The 19,150-nt window shown below is 39.2% G+C and overlaps 1 protein-coding gene across 1 annotated transcript in view; it reads right to left on the reverse strand.

The window, feature by feature from the left end:
- Efcab2 (EF-hand calcium binding domain 2) overlaps nt 1-19,150 on the reverse strand; it is a gene marked incomplete in the record, with an annotated part of 115,802 nt that overhangs the window by 13,388 nt on the left and 83,264 nt on the right. The window contains 1 exon segment of the mRNA XM_029554114.1: nt 14,123-14,195. Within this exon segment, the coding sequence (XP_029409974.1) occupies nt 14,123-14,195 (73 nt within the window).

Genomic DNA, 19,150 nt, shown 5'->3' on the forward strand with positions numbered 1-19,150 from the left:
AAATCAGTACTATAAGAATTTGAGAACCAGATTAATCTCAACTCATTAGTAGTAGTGGATTTCAATACCCCACTGTCTCAATTAGATAGGTCAACTGGACAGAGAATCAACAGAGAGACATCTGAATTAAGTGATACCATACATCAAATGGACCTAACAGACATGTACCAAATATTCCACCCAAGCACCAAAGAATACACTTTCTATTCAGCACCCCATAGAACTTTCTCTAAAACTGACCACATACTGGGACACAAAACAAACTTTAACAAATATAAAAAATTGAAATAATTCTATTCATTCTATCAGATCACAATGCAATAAAGCTTAAAATCAACACTCAAAGAAACCCTTGTAACTGCACAAACTCATGGAGATTAAACAACACACTCCTGAGTGATGAATAGGTCAAAGAAGAAATTAAGAAAAAAAATAAAAGTATTACTGGAAATAAAGGAAAAGGATAATACAACACAACAAAACTTCTGGAACACTTTAAAAGCAGTCCTAAGTTTATAGCTCTAAGTACCTATATTAAAAAGTCAGAAAGAGCACAAAAAAGTGACTTAACATTGCAACTCAAGACTGCAAAGGCAAGGCTAGAGAGATGGCTCAGTGGTTAAGAGCATGGACTGCTCTTGCAGAGGACCCAGGTTCAATTCCCAGCACCCACATGGCGGCTATAAACCATCCTTAACACTCATCCTGTAGACCAGGCTGGTCTGGATCTCACAGAGGTCTCCCTGTATCTGCCTCCCAAGTGCTGGGACTGAAGGTGTGTGCCACCATGCCTGGCTCTTTGCATTTCTTTAAGAATATTGCCCATGGTTCTTTTCTATATGTATCTGAAACTTGTAGTATCTGAACTGTTGGTGTTCCTTGTTCTACTCTGACTTCTGTTGACCGTTACTCATAAATCTTTATTTCCATAATGCTTTTTTAAACTTTTTTTTTTTGGTCTTTTTTTTTTTTTTTTTTTTTTGTCTCCCTATAGCCCCAGGTGTTCTGGAACTCACTATGTAGACCAGGCTAGCCTTGAACTCACAGAGATCCACCTGCCTCTGCCTCCTGAGTGCTGGGATTAAAGGCGTACACCACCACGCCCGGCTGTAAAATTCTTTGTTAATTTTTTTAAAAGCTGGGTATGGTGGAGCCGGGTGTGGTGATGCAGGCCTTTAATCCCAGCACTTGGGAGGCAGAGGCAGGCAGACCTCTGTGAGTTCAAGGCCAGCCTGTTCTACATAGTGAGTTCCAGGTCACCTGAGGCTACAGGGAGACCCTGTCTCAAAAAGACCAAAAAATAAAGTAATAAAATAAATAAAATAAAATAAGACTCTGCAAAGGCAAGAACAAATTAAAGCCAAACCTAGAAGATAGGAGGAAAGAACAAAAATCAGAGCAGAAATTAATGAAATATAAACAAAGAAAATAATGCAAAGAATCAATGAATCTAAGAGCTGGTTTTTGAAAAGCTAAACAAGATAGACAGACCCTTAGGCCCAGTTAACCAAAAGAAAGAAAGAGCAAATCTAAATCAACAAAATTAGAGATAAAAAGGAAAACATCACAACACCCCAAATATCCAGAACATTATAAGGGAATACTTTAAAAACCTATACTCTAATGAATTTGAAAACCTAAAAGAAATGGATGGGTATCTAAAATCATGGGAGCCACCAAAGCTAAACCAAGAAGTGATCAACAGTTTAAACAGACCCATAACATACAAGGAAATTGAAACAGTAATACAAAACCTCCCAGCTAAAAAAATCCCAGGCTCAGATGGATTTACAGCTGAATTCTACCAGACATTTAAAGAAGATCTGCAACAAATACTACTTAAATTATTCAAAAAGATAGAAACTGAGGGAAAACTCCCAAATTCCTTCTATGAAGCCAGTATTATCCTAATACCAAGGCCAGGTAAAGACACAACCAAAAAAGTAAACTGCAGAGCCATAGCTTTGATGAACATAAATGCAAAAATTCTCAACAAAACACTTGCAAACCACAGACAGACACACATCAAAAAGATCATCCAAGCTGGAGAGATGGCTCAGCGGTTAAGAGTACTGGCGGCTCTTGCAGAAGACCCAGGTTTGAATCCCAGCACCCACATGGTGGCTAACAACTGTCCATAGCTCCAGTTCCAGGGGATCCGTTGCCTTCTTCTGATCTCTGCAGGCACTGCACAACACAGGTGCACTTACACACATGCAGGCAATACACTCATACATATAAAATAAAAATAATAAATAAAATATTTTTTAAAAAAGATCATCCACTTTGATCAAGTAAGTTTTATTCCAGAGATGCAGGGATAGTCCAATATACACACGTCAATAAACATCATAAACCATATATAAATGAACTCAAAGACAAAAACCACATTGTCCTCTCAATAGATGCAGAAAAGGCCTCTGACAAAATTCAGCACACATTCATTATAAAAGTCCTAAAGGGAATTGGACTGGAGGGAACATACCTCAACATAATTAAAGCTATATACAACAAACCCACAGCCAACATCATTCTAAATGGGAAAAAAACTGGAAGCACTTGCATTCAAATCAGGAACCAGACCAGACAAGAATGTATTGATAATAGTGCTTGAAAGGATATATTGATAATAGTGTTTGAAACTCTTGCTAGAGCAATAAGACAAGAGAAGGAAATTAAAGGAGTACTAACTACAAAAGAAGAGGTCAAATTGCCCCTTTTTGCAGATGATATGACACTATACCTAAGAGATCCCAAAAATTCCACCAGAAAACTCCTAGAACTGAATTATACTTTCAGGAAAGTGGCAGGTTACAAAAATAATCTACAAAAATCAATAGCTTTTATAGATACCAATAACAAGCAATCAGAGAAAAATTACATGGAAAGCCTCCCATTCACAATAGTCTCAAAAAAAAAAAATCTCAAAATAAACCTGACCAAAGACATCACAGATCTCTACAATGAAAATTTCATATCTTTAAAAATAGAGATTGAAGAAGACACCAGAAGATGGAAGGACATCCCATGTTCATGGATTAATATTGTGAAAATGACCATCCTACCAAAATCAATATATAGATTCAATGCAATCCCTATCAAAATCCCCATGACATACATACTTCAAAGAATTAGAAAAAAAATCCTAAATTTCATATGAAGCACAAAAGACCCCAGAGAGCCAAAGCACCCTGAGCACAAAGAGCAATGCTGGGGGGATTTATATCAGATCTCAAATTATTTTATAGAGCTATAGTCATAAAAACAGCTTGGTACTGGCACAAAAATAGATACTGAAGACCCAAACATGAGTACACACAATTTCAACAACCTGATATTTGATAAAGGTGCCAAAAACACACAATGGAAGAAAGACAGCATCTTCAATAAATGGTACTGGCAAAACTGGATCTCCATCTGCAGAAGAATGAACCTAGATCCTTATCTTTCACTTTGCACAAATGTCAACTTCATTTAGTCAAAGGCCTCAATGTGAAACTTGAAACTCCGAAACTGTTAGAAGAAAACATTGGCAATATCCTACAAGATACAGGTATAGGAAAGTACTTTCTAAAGTGAACATCAGTTGTTCAGGAATTAAGGTCAACAATCAACAAGTGGGACCTCATTAAATTACAAAGCTTCTGTACAGCAAAAGAAACAACCAAGAAAGTGAAGAGAAAACCAACAGAGTGGGAGAAAATCTTCACCCAGGACAGATCTGACAGAGGTTTAATATCCAGAATATATAAAGAACTAAATAATGATGATGATGATGATGATGATGAAAACAAATGTCCCAATTAAAAGATGGGTGAAAGATCTGAATAGAGAATTCTCAAAAGAAGAAACGAAGATAGCTAAGAAACATCTTAAAAAGTGTTCAACATCATTAGTAATTAGGGAAAAGCAAATTAAAGCCACCTTGAGATTTCATCTTACCCCAGTCAGCCTGGCAAAGATCAAGAGAACAAATGATACCAAATGCTGGAGAGGATATGGAGAAAGAGGAACACTCATTCACTGCTGGTGGGATTGCAAACTCATGTAACTCTTCTGGAAAGCAGTGTGGAGAACTCAAAAAACTAAAAGTGAACCTACCATATGCCCAGTTATACCATTCCTTGGCATATACCTAAAGGACTCATCTTGTTGTAGAGACACTTGTACAACCATGTTTGTTATTGCTTTTTTCACAATAGCTAAGAGACTGAAGCAACCTAAGTGTCCCTCCACTGAAGAGTGGATAATGAAAATGTGGTACATTTCCACGATGGAGTTCTACTCAGCGGTAAAGAAAGAGGAAATCATGAAATTTCCAGATAAACAGATAGAATTAGAAACTGTTATACTAAATGAAGTAACACAGACTCAGAAAAACAGACGACATATGTTCTCCCTCATTTGTGGATCCTAGCACCAAATTCTTATAAGTGAGTATATATCCTGATGTAACTGCAGGAACCAGGAAAATGGAAAGTAACCAGGGAGGTAAAGAAAAAGAAGGAACCCAAGAGAGAAGAACAGTAGGAAACAGGGGTTACTAAGGGAGAAATGTGTAAAAAGAGGGTAGTTAACTGGGAGGGGAAGAAGGAGGGCTACACAGGAACTATGGGGATGAAGGGGAAGAAGGAGTTCAAGAGAGGTAGGACCATAGCAAACAGGAGAAATGGGGAAAATGGGGATACTTTAAGTGGGGAGGGTCTGGAGGGAGGGTTAGACAGGGGGACAGAAAAGAGAAATAAATGCCTAGCTAGTATAAAAAGCCAGAGGGAATCATATTGGTCCAAAAACCTACTGAAAAATTACACATACAATATCTCTATCTGAGCCCATGTGTATAGCTGAAGGTTACATAAGAAACAGTCCCAGACAGGAGAAACCTTCCTTTGAGTTGTTGGCCGGGGCAGTCCAAGAGACTCCCCAAATTACACAGGCTATCGCCACAGCCCTTGATTGCCTCCTAGCACTTGAAGGTAAGACCCTATTGCTATTTTTATGTATATAAGTGTATTGCCTGACTATATGTAAGTGCACCCCATGTCGTGCAATGCCTGCAGAGGTTAGAAGAGGGCATTGGATCCCCCGGAACTGGAGTTATGAACAGTTTAGCTGCCATGTGGGTTCTGGGATTTGAACCCAGGTCTTCTGCTAGAACAGCCAATGGTCTTAACTGCTGAGCCATCTTTCTAATCCTCTAAATTAAAAAAAAAAAATTTAAGAAGCTTGTTAAAAATAGTCTTATTAAAATCCATCCTGTGGCCAGGTGTGGTGGTACATGCCTTTAATCCCAGCACTGGGGAGGCAGAGGCAGTCTCTATGAGACTGAGGCCAGCCTGATCTACATGGTGAGTTCCAGGCCAGCTGGGGCTACAGGGAGACCCTGTCTCAAAACAAAAAAATCTATCCTCTGGGGCTGGGGATGTACTCCAGAGGCAGAGGGCTTGCCTAACCATTGCAAGGGCCTGGGTTTAGCCCCCAGTACTGTAAAATAAAATAAAACCCTCTAGCTTCTGTGTCTTCATTTCTAATATAAAAAAGATAGTAATGTCTATTTAATGAGACAACAGTGAAGGACTTATGAGATAGGTGCTTTATGAACCCAGAGTTGATGACGTGCATCCACAGTGTAAACCCTCTGGTTCTATGTCATGCAATGATACTCTTTCCTAAAAGACTTCATCTCTGATACCGAAGCTCCAAGCACAGGCATGTCCTCACTGATGAACCATATAGCAGGTGCCTGTTTTCTCAGAAGTTTGGCCCTGCTGCTTATCTGTTTGTTGTTGGTTTGGTTTGGTTTGGTTTGGTTTGGTGTTGTGGTACTGAGAATTGAACGTACCCTTGTCCTTGGCCTCCTGTCTATAAAATAACATAGGAAATGTAACAACTAATAAGATAAGGCATTAAGTTGTTAAGCATATTTAATACCTTGTCCCTTGCCCTAGAGAGCAGAGTACAAGGACTGCAATGACCCAATCCCACCACCAAAAGACATATAAATCATTTTCCTACAAGCCTCTTTGGACTCCATGGAAAGACTAACAGATATCAAACTGTGGAGCCCTACTCTTCAAAAGACAAAAACCAGGGCTGGGCTCAGTTGGTAGTTGCTTGCCTACAATGAATGAAGGCCTGTGTTAGATGTCCAGAGCTACATAAAGCAGATATGGTGGCTCCCACCTGTATTCCCAGCTTGCTAGGTGGAGGTCAGACAGGAGCTCAAGGTCATCTTTAGTTACATAGGTGTTCAAGGCCAGTTGGAATGCATGAGACCCTGAACAAAAACCAAAACAAAACAGCTCTCTTGTCATTGCAAATGTGAGTGAAGCAAAGTGATAATCTAGTTGGCTCTTCCATGAGGAAAGCCTGTGTGCTACAAAGTAACCCAGGCAGCATCTATGAACATAAAGGTAACAAAATCTTGCAGGAAGGTCTCAAACTGTAGCCCATTAAAAAGAGCTTATCTTAACAATGCGCTGGCTGATACGCCTGACTTCTCACCCTCCAAGAACTTCTGGCAGAAGAAGTGACCTGAAGAAAATGTGCAACTTTCCTGCCATCAAAAGTTCTCATCTCTAAGGCTGCCACAGGGCCCTCAGATGTTCCAGAGCCTCTGTCACCTTCCCTGCAACATGGAAATAAATGGCTCAACAAAGAGAGAAACACTGTGTTTTCTAACCACCAATGTTTATGTAAGTCTCAAAGCATACAACAAATACTATTCTTCATTCTACTTCAGTGTAAGTCTGTTTTCTTAATCTATTTTGCATCTGAGGAAATATGGGCATGGGGTGGTAAAGTGCCTATCAGAGGGCCTCAAAGGCAGTCAGGTGTTTTGATGTGATCAAGCCTAGGCTTCTTTACTACTATCTGCATAGTAAGATTGTCAGGCCATCTCTTTTCTCATTACTGCATTGTTTATTTTAAAGCCAAACTCACTGAACAGGCACAATAAAACACAGTGGAAATTCAACTCTGCCTAGTGACACAGCAATGAGTCAGTAAACTGAACTATTTCATGCTTCACAAAAACAAAGGGCGATATCAGTAGTTAAGATACTTTATAAAGCATTATTTGAGGTCACCAATTAAGAAATACATATGGATTTTTAAAAAACTATTTGTAGGAAAAAGTATAAAAACATGAATATTTCAAGTTAGACTCTAAATACTCTAACACATTCATTTCTACATAAATCATTCTTCAAACAAAAACTTAAGTATAGAAAATATTTTTCTACCTTGGGTAGAATAAACTAATAACAAAAGTTGATTGGCATTTACCAAAAGTGTTGTCTTTACAATTGAAAGAAAATGTAATGTTTATTTGTTTGCTTATTTTTTTATTATGCTACTGGGAATCAAACCCACAATCCTACATATGGCAGTTAAGTGCTCTACCACTAGTTATATCCCTTCAAACTATGAGCCAAAATAAACCCTTCCTTCCCTTCCCATCCTTCTTAAGTTTCTTTTTTTTTGAGACAGGGCCTCCCAGTAGCCCCGGTTGGCCTAGAACTCACTATATAGACCAGACTGGCCTTGAACTCACAGAGATCCACCTGCCTCTGCCTCCAGAGTGCTGGGATTAAAGGCATGTACCACCAGGCCCAGCTCTTAAATTGCAATATAAAAAATAACTTACATACCATCCTTAGTTCAAGCTGCATAAAATATGCTGTGGGGAAGATCTGGATCTTCCACCTAGTTTGACATCCTTGAAATAGAAAATGTAACGATCAAAAGATAGCTAGAGGTATTTACATGCTCAACCAAAACAGATACTTAAGGCCAGAGTCTTGGTTGCAAAAGCCCGGTGTACTGACTAACCAGATGGAAAAACCAAAAGCAGGTACCTCTATTGGCGCTGACTAGGCAGCTCCCCTGGACACACTGGGCTTGTACCCACCCCACCCTAGCAGGAGGTGGCACTGCCTTGCTGCAGAAGACTCTCCCTTCAGGGCAATAGGTACTTCTCAGGAGCTGCTACATCTTCTCTTCTAGAATGTAGACCGGTAGCAGCTTAAATCCCAGCATAACCTAGCTAAAGGAAGTGCTGTGCTTATGGAGGGGAGAAAAGAGAATACACAGTGAAGAAAAAAATGTAACAGGCTTTATGACTAGGATGCAAACCCTGAGGTGATCAGAGGGCTGCAATTTAGACTGGATAAGCAAGAATTGCTTCTGGTATTCCCAGGACACAGAGTCCAACCTCCTGGCAAGGACCCCAGCAGGTGGGGAAGACTAGCTCCCAGGGTGGCTCTTACAAACCTGGAATAAATAAGTGATAACTAAACAGCAAGCAAAGTAGAAAGGCCAGTTTTCTCCTTAGCATAGACAAGGTGGAGCAGATATATTGTGCATGAACTAGAAAACCCACCAGAGGACTGTTTGATAGAAGACAGAGGAACAACACACTGAGAGTGTCAGAGACCCATCAGATAGAAAGGCCTGAGCAGCACTCGGTTCCAGGATGACCTCCTCATCAGGCCTGGGCTCCCTAGGTCAGACAACTACAAACCTGGGCTAGCTAACATCTAGAGGATGATCTGCCAGCCAAATCCTCCCAGCCCAGGCAACAGAAGCCAGGTACAGTTGTTTAATCATAGAAGCTGAGAGGCCTCACAATACTGACCAAGAAGCCAAGAGAATGCAGAGAGATAGTTTCTAGAGCACAGATTAGCAGCAAAACAGAGGGGAGGCCAACAAGGACACTACTTACCATCTACCACCCAAAACAGGCAAGAATGGAGGAGCAGAATGCTGAGGATGGTCCCCTCAAAAATAAGGCACAAGGGGCTGGAGAGATGGCTTAGTTGTTAAGAGCACTGACTGCTCTTGCAGAGGACCTGGATTCGATTCCCAGCACCCACATGAAAGCTATGAACCGTCTTTAACTCCAGTTCCAGGGGAATCCGAAACTCTCTTCTGACCTCTGCGGTATTGCATGACATGGGTGCACTCACATACATGCAGGCAATATACTCATACACATAAAACAAAAATAATAAATAAAATATTTTTAAAAATAAATAAATAAAAATAAATTTAAAAAGGCACAAGCCTATCTTAGCTTCTGAGCTTAAATCAATAATCTTACCAACACAAGTCTTATTTTTTCAGACATCTTTTAGCTCTCTTGTGTAATTAGGTTAAATTCTCTATAATTCTACTTAAGTTTGAACTTCAAATGACATAGACCTTTAGGGCTGGAGAGATGGCTCAGCAGTTAAGAACACTGACTGTTCTTGCAGAGGACCAGAGTTTGAATCCCAGCACCCACATGGCAGCTAACAACTGTCTATAACTCCATTTTCAGGGAATCTGACAGCCTCTTCTGTCTTCCACAGGCATTGCACAACACAGGTACACTTACATGCAGGTATAACACTCCACACATAAAATAAAAATAACAAACAAAAAATTTTTTTTAAAAAAAGGACATAGACCTTTAAATAGTCTTTTCCTTGTACCAAAATGCCATTACCTCCTCTCAGCTCCCACACACTGAAGATTCTAGATAGCTCTAATTTAATAACAAAGGCAGGGCTGTTGGATAACCTGCCCGTCAGTAAGATTTACACTAACCTTTCTTCCTCACAGTTGCTGGTTTTTATACTGTCCCATACAGGCAGACATTATTTGGAGAAAGTTGCTAATTTTAGAATATTAAACAGATGAATCAATGGTGAGTAATTTTAAAACATATATTTCAAGAGATGTCGGATTTCAATTTGACATTCAGGAAGCAAAGGGCTGAGAATTACAAAAATTAGAAATGCTTGTATCTACACTAAAATCCAAGTACTTAGATAGCTAGAGAAATAAATTATCAGCTACAGGTTTCAATGTTTTGTTGCTGTTTAATTTTATGTGTATGAGTGTATTGCCTGCATGTATGTAAACACACCCATATTGCATCATGCCCACGGAGGTCAGAAGATGGCATCGAATTCCTCTGGGACTGGATTTTCAGACGGTTGTTAGCCACCATGTGGCTCCTGGGTCCTCTTCAAGAGCAGCCAGTGCTCTTAACTGCTGAGCTGTCTCTCCAGTCCCCAGGTTTTAATGTTTTGTTTGTGTGTGTGTGTGTATGTATTGTAGGTCAGGCTCAGTGGCAAGTGGCCTTACCTGCTAAACCATCTTACCAGTTCTAGAATAATTTTAGAACAGATATACGAACACATTAAAATGGTTTGATCTCTGAAGTTGCTATAGAACATTTAACATATGACATTTATCCCTATATATTTACTATCATGGAGCTTCAATGTCCTAAATGTATTTGATAAGTACAAATATGTGTGCCTTCCTCTCTCATTTATTTGGGAAAGTTTAAGAAGGGTAGTCAAGGCTGTTTGTAACCATGCTGTTAGAATAATCTGTGTTAGTATACCAACACAGAAAAGCATTTACAATGCCCAAAACAATTTTAAATGGAAGTAATCTTCAAAGGTCATAGCAATGTGCCCATGAAAAGGGTAAAGACAAAACTGGGATATAAGCATCCACTATGGCTATGTGCCCAAACAAGTCAGGAAATCATGGTAGAGACCCACCTGCAGAGCAAGCAAACCTAAACATAAAACAAGCATCCACCAAGGCTAATTCTTCAAAGCTAGTAAATCTATTAAATTTAATCCTCAGAAAACACTGTGGTATAACTACACTTCTTTTACAGATATTAAACTAAGTTAGTTGTTTGTTTCTTTCATTTGGTTTTTTAATGAATTTATTTTCAAAGAGTTGGACCTAGAGAAGTCACTTAGTGGGGGGAAGGTGCTTGCCACCAAACCTCAGGAACTCACATGGTAGAAGGAGAGAACCAACTCTCAAACTTTCAACTGAAAGTTGACCTCTGACCTCCACATAGGCATCATGGCATGTGTACACACACACACACACACACACACACACACACACACACACACACACTAAATAAATAAATAAATAAATAGGTGTTTAAAAAATTCTTTTCAAAGGACAAAACTCGCCAATATTACCTGACTCCAGTGAGGAAAGAGGATCTATACTTTTTTCACGTACATCCTTCTTACATGCAAAGTAATCTACAATTTCTTGTAGATTCATTAACTTTTCCACAGCTATATCAGGAATTTCAAACCCAAATTCATCTTCCATGGCCACTATAATCTCCATGTGGTCTAAACTATCTAAGCCAGGTCTTTCATAAAATGGGAATTTACCAAGAACTTTTCTGTGTCAATTTTGTCATAGTTTCAAGACATACAGAAGTTGGTCCTTGATTCCCTTGGTCAAAAGGAGTGAGTCACTATACTAGAGGTACAAATGTGTGAGCTTCCCTGGGACCTGGGTCAACACAGACTAGCTATGTGGCCCTGAGCCTCATCCAGGTCCCATGGGACACAAAGTGTATTGAGTGAACAGATCAGGGTCATTGTGGGAACCCAGGGCTGGAGTATGCAGGCTCTGAGCAAGTGGCAGGCATAGGCAGAAAGGATAAGCCATCATGGCTATGCCAGGATGAAACTAGGTTTTAAAAGACTAAACCTCTCACCAAAGGCCACACGACTGTGAGTGGGAGCGTGGGATTTGTGCCCAGGTATTCTTAGATCAGCTGTAGTATTTGTTCTGCTTTGACATAGGAACACATGAAAAGTTGGCAAACTTTTTCTATGAAGAACTTGACATACTTTAAGCTCTGCAAGTCATAGAGTCTGTCCCAACTACTCAACTCTGCCCTTGTGATAAGAAAAGAGCCATAGGCAATATGTTAATGAGTTTAGCAGTGTTTGAGATGGGCTCAGCAGGATTTTTGTTGATTCCTAGTATTTATTAAAACATGCAAGCAGTATCACTACTGCTGTGTTTTCCAAACATTCAAAGATCACAATTTCACCATAAATTCAACTTCCAACTCCTAGCTCTCTCATAGAGTTGTCTACTTCGCTCCAATACCAGTTCTAGCTTTGTGAATAAAATTTTAAAGCAGTAATTGGGAACAGGAACACCTTTGCGGGGGGGTGTTAGAGTAGAGAGAAGTACACAGAAAAAATAAACTTTTCTCCTAATCGTCATTAAAAATAACTTTTGGGATTCCAAAATGGGGGAGGGAGGGGGACCCGTTATTCTTACAATTAGGAATTCCTCAGTGGATATTTCAAAATGTTAATGAAAATTTGATGCTACTGTTGTGGTTTGAGTCTGAATGACCCCCACAGGCTCATGCTTTGAATACTTGCTCCCAAGCTGGTGGAGCTATTTTGGGAGGCTGTGGAAGCTTTATAGGATGAGGTCTAGAAGTGGGTTGTGGGGACAGGCCTTTGAGGGTTCTATCTGGCCCTGCTTCCTGCTGCTTTCTCTGTTCCTTAGTCCACCATGAGCTAAGCCACTCCACCATGCCTTCCCTCTAGACCATGAACCCAAACAAATGTTTCCTCCCTCAAGTTGTTTCTGGAGGGAATGTAGTCACAGAGCTCCGAAAGCAACTAACATGGTTACCAAGGTGCTAATATCTGAGCAAGAGTTAAACTACTTAACTTTTATAGTGCTTTGGATTTAAAACTTGGCTTTTTATACATTATTTAATATATCTTTAAGGCAAACTCTGAAGTAGGTGTTATTATGGAGAAATTGATACTCAACAGAAGTTAAGTAGCTTGCCCAAAATTACTTCTTTTCAACATAGCATTGAATAATCAAGGACTACCGAATATAAGGAGTAAGGAAATATGTAAAATCCCACTTCTTCGCTTTTATCCTTTGTTAATCCTCTGACCAACACCCCTCAACAGGCCTAGAAAAGCAATTCTGATGAGATGTTTTTCCAGCTGGTAGACCAAGTAGCTTTTTTTCCTGGTCTTTTCTTTGTTGAACTAAAAATTTCACTAAACATTAAATCAGAAACCTTTTGGAAAGTCAAGTGGGGTATGAAGCTCCGTGGGCATGGGCTGCTTGTCCACTGTTCGTTCTTCCAGGCGTCAGCTTACACCGCTAAATAACAATAGGCTATTGTTTTGGAGTCAGTTCCTGTGCTAGGCCCCAAAGACCAGACTAAAAACCAAAATGGGTCACCCAAGATAAAGTTAAACATCACCAGAGATTTCCTATTATCTGACCTCATAAATTTCAGGCAAGCTGGTTTCAGGGGGGCATGATAACGAAGTCCCTCTATTTTAACCTTTACCAAAAAAACATGCATAGCTATGTATGCATGTAGCATGGCATAACCTGATTTTAACCTGCCAATTACCTTCCTATTTTCTGTTTCCCTTCCCTGCCTTATATGGAAAGTAACTCTGAAATGGCCAATTGAATCTTTGTTCTTTGTTTCTGCTTTCTTCAGCCTTTCTGTCAGTAACACCAGTCTCCTCTGGCCAGGCCATGCAGCATTTAATCCATTTCATGGAATGGGGTGTTACTTATCTATAATCACAAAGTAAAGCCAATCAAAATCTTTAAAGTTATTTTAATTTTGTTATTATTATAAATAATAATTTAAAGAAATTTAGACTGGTTAATGTTCTTATTTTAGTCTATTTACTATTATACTTGTTCTGAGAGTTAGTTTTATTTCCTCAAATAAATAAAAATTGTAGTGTCTCTGCTTACCCTGTGAACAAACATAATTACAAAACTCCCTTCATCTGTCACTGGTCTTTCTGCATATGGTCAAAGCAATTGTCACCCACTACAGGCCTGTTTTCAACCAATTTTAAAAGCAGTATATCAACAGTTGTCATTTCTTCATGGTCATTTCTTCAAGATTTGATCCAATTATTTCAGGTCCTGTAGGTTGATTTACATGCATAATGTATAGTATCCTAATAATTTTAAAGTGCATCCTTAGTAGTTTAGGAAATTTTAGTTTTAGGTAAGGATTTTTTTTTTTTTTTTTTTTTTTTTTTTAAAAAAAAAAAAAAAAAAAAAAAAAAGAGGACGATAAATCTTTCACTGTGATATATCAAAATAACCAGGCTGGCCTTAAACTCACAGAGATCCACCTGTCTCTGCCTCTTGAGTGCTGGGATTAAAGGTGTGTGCTACCATGCCCAGCCTTAGATAAGGATTTTTTAAATTATTATTACAAGGAGTCAGGCAAAAGAGTCAGCTGGGTGGCACTTCCTCAGCCACTTACCTCTGAAATGAAAATATGCAGCTCCCCTTCACTAGGGCAGCATCCTAATGACCTGATAATTGTTCCAATCTCTCTGGAATAAAAAAAGTCATGAACAGTTTAGAATATAAACTGTGGGAAGGAAACTGTAGTGTAAATTATCAAATAGTTCTCTAAATTATTTTAGATCATAGGTAACAGCAAACCAAATCTCTTGAGTATTGGCTCATAGCTATAAGATACTTTGTGGGGAAAGGAAAGGACACACAAGTAATAAAGACAGGCCGATGTTTTCACTGCCAAAGCCAAGCCCTAACTAGGTCAAAATCCCAAAGCTCCAGAGGAGCGGAGAAAGGAGGAAGAAGGAATGTCACTTGCCAGATGATTTTAACTATTACTTATCTCAAGAGCCTCCAGTCCCATATCTGTAGAATGAGGATGCTGATGTCTACCCCAGAGGTGTGATGGAGGCTACATTAGTAACAAAGTATTTAAAACATGGTCTTTAGCACCAAACTGTGATGGGTCAAATCCCACTCCACAACTGGCTAGACTGGCTAAGTTCTCTATATAAACAAACTAAGAGTAATACACATGGCAACTTCCTCCAAACACATAAATGGAGCTGGGGACACAGGAGGGTCAAATACTCTTGTAACATAAAGCCCAGCTGGGGACAGCATAGCCACTCAATAAGTATTAGTTACTCCCTTTCTCCTCCCCCATAACAGTGAAATTCAATCCAACAAATAACCTAAAACAGTGTAAATTTGACTCATTATTCTCTGAAAATGAGGATAAGATTTGTAGTAGATTATACACATTTCCATTTAAAATTATTACAACTAAGGGTACAGTATTTGAATATTAATTAAATTTCACAAATATTCACTTAACTAGACTGTTTAATTTCCTTACCATTCTGCATAATTTTAGAGGCACTTTATTTGCTGTTTATTTTACTGAAAAGAAACACTTTAAGAATTTTAAACCCTTCACTTAGAGAAGCCATGGACTGGGTGCCAGTAAGAGAAACCAAATCAGCAGCTGGGGAGACAGGTTCTGTTGTCACTCACATGTTCTTCATAGCAAGCGTTGGCCAATAAGCCACACGATGTCTTCCTGTGGGCACATCCCACACCTCCATTATTTTTCTGCCCATACCTCTTACCTAGTTACCTAGGCAGATCTGAACACAGTGGTGTTACGAGCCACTAAAAACATTTTATAAGATTATACTTCTTCTCAAGCCTCTAGAAGTGTTTCATGCAACTGGGTAACACCAATATAGTAAATATACTATTGAAACATCAGATTGGCTACTGTGTACCTGAGAACAATCATTCATAAGACAAGGATAATGCTTGTGACTTGACGTTCCCTTCTACAACACTAAGCCTTTTGGTTATATGAATCAGAAAACTCCTTAAACTCCAGCATCAAAGGAGCAAGAATTAAAGCTTTGCTAACTCGCAGAAGGAAAGGGACAGACGAAAAGGAGGAGATAGCAGGAAGAGACCTGGTAGGCCCTGCATGGAGAATTTTGAAGAAGGTGAAGGGGAGGGTGTTGAGGCTTATATTATCCAATGCTAAAACTACTACATATGGCTCTTAAAATTTGAAATGTGTCAAAAGAATAAAATACATGTAGATTTCAAAAACAGTATAAAAATATAAAATATCCCGTGTATATTTCAAATTGTATCAATATTAAAATGACATGTTCGAGATTGAAGTATCTTAGACATAGGAGTGATGTATATTATTAAAATTAATTTTAGGGGTCTAGAAACATGCACAGTGGTTAGGACTTGTTAGGACTTGCCAAGTTCATGTTCAGTTCCCAACACCCAAGTTGAGCAGTTTACAACCACCTATAACTCCAGCTTTGGGGGGTCTGATGCTCTTCTCTTCTAGCCTTTGAAGTCACCTGCATGCACACATGCACACACACACACACACACACACACACAAAGATGCATGTAATTTTAATATATAGAATTCATCTTTAAAATTAATTTTACTTTTTTTACTTTTAAAAAAACTGTAGTTCAAGGGAACCAAATAGTATAAAGAGAAGAGGTTGGGCAACATAGAGATAACTGGACAAGCTGCTTTGGAAGGTCACAAGCAAGTTACAGAAAAAGCCACGCAGTTCCTTGCACACAAGAAATTGTGTGGAGGTGTTAATCAGCACACTAACACAACTACCTTCATCTTGAGCTTGTAATTCCAAAACCCAGAACATCCTTGAAAATAGTCAGTAGCCATAGTAGGACTTTGTACCTAGATAGTATCAGGGGAAAATGTTTGTGCCCTGTGAGTAATCACTTACTTGCTTCTGCTTCTTATGCTGTAATTGTTTTGCAAGACCAATAAAAGGAAAAGCAAAAGAACACTCGGGGCTCTCACCCTAGAGGTGCTGAGCTCTCTGCTGTCTTTGAAATAAGCATTCCCTGTGTCCGTGGTTAATTTTGGGTCTGAACATCAACATATAGCTACTAGGAAACTTAAAATTTCATGAGCAATACTCCTTTCAGATAGTGCTTTTCTAAAAGATAGCTGCCATCACAAGCAGACTTTGAGAGGGAGGCAGATAAAGTGTAAATCAGAGTTACATTGTGCTCTATCAGCACCACAATCCTCCTTGTGCCTCTCTGAGAAACTTTAAACAAATATTTGAATGGAATTGTACTTGGGAAGTGCTGGATAGAATGAACGTCTAATATTCTGTAACATAATAGAGTGACTATGGTTGAAAACAATTAACTTTAGATTTCAAAATAGTTACCAGAAAGGAATCTGAATGTTCCCAACATTCCTAATATTGAGGTGATAGATATGCCATTTATACATTGTATTCATGTGTTGAAATACCACATAGGACCCCATAAATATATACGATTATGTGTGAATTTTTTTAAAATGCTTTTGTTTTTGTCTTTGAGACAAGGTGTCACTCTGGAACCCAGGCTGATCTCAAGCTCCTGAGCTCAAGTGATCCTTACATTTCAGTCTCCCAGGTAGTTAAGACCATAAGCATGCACCACTGCATCCAGCTTTGTGTCAGTTAAAAGCTTTTTTAAGTCAGCAACACTCCTGTAATCCTAGCACTCAGGGGTAGAGGGAGGATCAGAAGTTCATTCTGATCAGAGAGAAAGTCATTCTCAGATATATATTAAATTTGAGATCGGCTTGAGCTATGTAAGACCCTATCTTATTTAAAAATTAAATACTGAAAAAATATTTAAGTTGTTTTCCCAGCCCTTACTAATTAACATTTGCTTAATATTTTATTTATATACTAGATGAAGAACACATTCACACATACATCTCACCTCATCTTCCAACTACAGCTCCATCCTAGGCATCTAGTGATGTTACCTCAATCCAGAGAAGGAACTAAGGAAAGACAAATATCTTGCCACAGTTGCACAGCTAGAGAGTGACACCACTAGTGTTAAGATTTTTTTTATTTTATTATTATTGTGTTTGCATTTATGTGTATATGTGTATACAAATGTGTTGGAGGGGCATGTGTGCCATAGCATATGTGTGGAGGTCAGAGAATAACTTTGTGTAGTTCTCTCCTTCCACCTTAATATGAGTTCCAGGAATCAAATTCAGATTGTCAAGTTTGCATGGCAAGTGTTTTTAACTGGTAAGCCTATCTCACCAGCCCTAAAGTACATCTTGGATAAGTGAGTATGTATCCAGACATAACTACAGGAACCAGGATAATGGAAAGGAACCTGGGCAGTAAAGGAAAAGAAAGAACCTGAAAGAGAAGAACAGTAGGAAACAGGCCTTAATAAGGGAGATATGGATAAAAACTGGGATAGTTTAAGGGATAGGGGAGGGAAGGAAACCTAGGGGATAAAGGGAAAGGAGCTCAAGAGAGGTAGGACCATATGAGAAGGGTATTATTAAGGGAGAAAGGGGGAAATGGGGGCACCTTAATTGGGGAAACCATGATGGAAGGGTTAGACAATGCAAGAGATAAATAATGCCTAGCTAGTTATAAAAACCAGAGGGAACCATATTAGTCCGACAACCTACTGACAAAGTATATATACCATGATCAAGAAATATGTCAGGTAAAGTTTATCTGAGAACAATTCATCTTTGCCCAGGATTTATCTACATGGCACACAGTAATTAAAAGTACCAGTCTGGTGGAACTAACCTTCTTGGATGTTTAAGAGACATACTTTGAGGCTTATACTAATTTGGTCAGAGGGACATAATGGACACTTTTTACTCCTTGCCCTCCTAGGTCGACTAGTTCCAGGGGACTATGAGCATCTCCCAAAATGTCCTATAATTGTGGTGGGTCACCTATTCTCTTGATCAAGGAGGCCAAGGAGGCCCCACAAGATGGACATGAACCAGTGTCCAGTCTACAAAGAGGAGGGTCAACACAGAGGAATCATTTCTTCCATGCTTTCAAGTGAAGCTAGCCATGGTCAAGCAGGGCCTTTGACTTATCTTCACATAGGCAGAACTGGCAAAAGAAAGGAGCCAGGGGCTCCTCCCAAGCCCATGTGACCCCTGAGGAACAGATCCTCAAACGGCCTTAAGAGTAAAAATAAATTGGTTTATCTGGGCCAACTGTATGGCCTTAAACACCCAAAAGGAAAGTATAACCAAAGATTAAAGGGGAAAATATAATTTAAGAGTCCATATGTATAGCTAAAGGCTACATAACAAGCAACTACTCCAGATAGGAGATACCTTCTTTTGAGTTGTTGGCCAGGGTGACCCAAGGGACTCCCAGATAGTAACCCAGAATAGAACTGGGAAAATAAACAGCAGACTCCAATCTTATCTAAAGGAATATTGACAACAGATTGCTGCTAGATGAGGAACAGCTGACCTTCCTAAAAGAAAAACCTCTAGATAGGCTGACTAGATTCACCAGATGGACAATAGTGGGGAACGGCCGGGTGTGCCAATAACACAGCAGACAGTAGCAGGGATATCAGAGTATAAGGGCTCTAGTGGGGGGAGGGAGGCTATGGGAGGGTGCCATCTGGGAAGTGGGTGTAT

The sequence above is a fragment of the Nannospalax galili genome, unplaced genomic scaffold (genome assembly GCF_000622305.1).
Source record: "Nannospalax galili isolate Female #2095 unplaced genomic scaffold, S.galili_v1.0 scaffold543, whole genome shotgun sequence".
Classification (NCBI taxonomy): Eukaryota; Metazoa; Chordata; class Mammalia; order Rodentia; family Spalacidae; genus Nannospalax; species Nannospalax galili.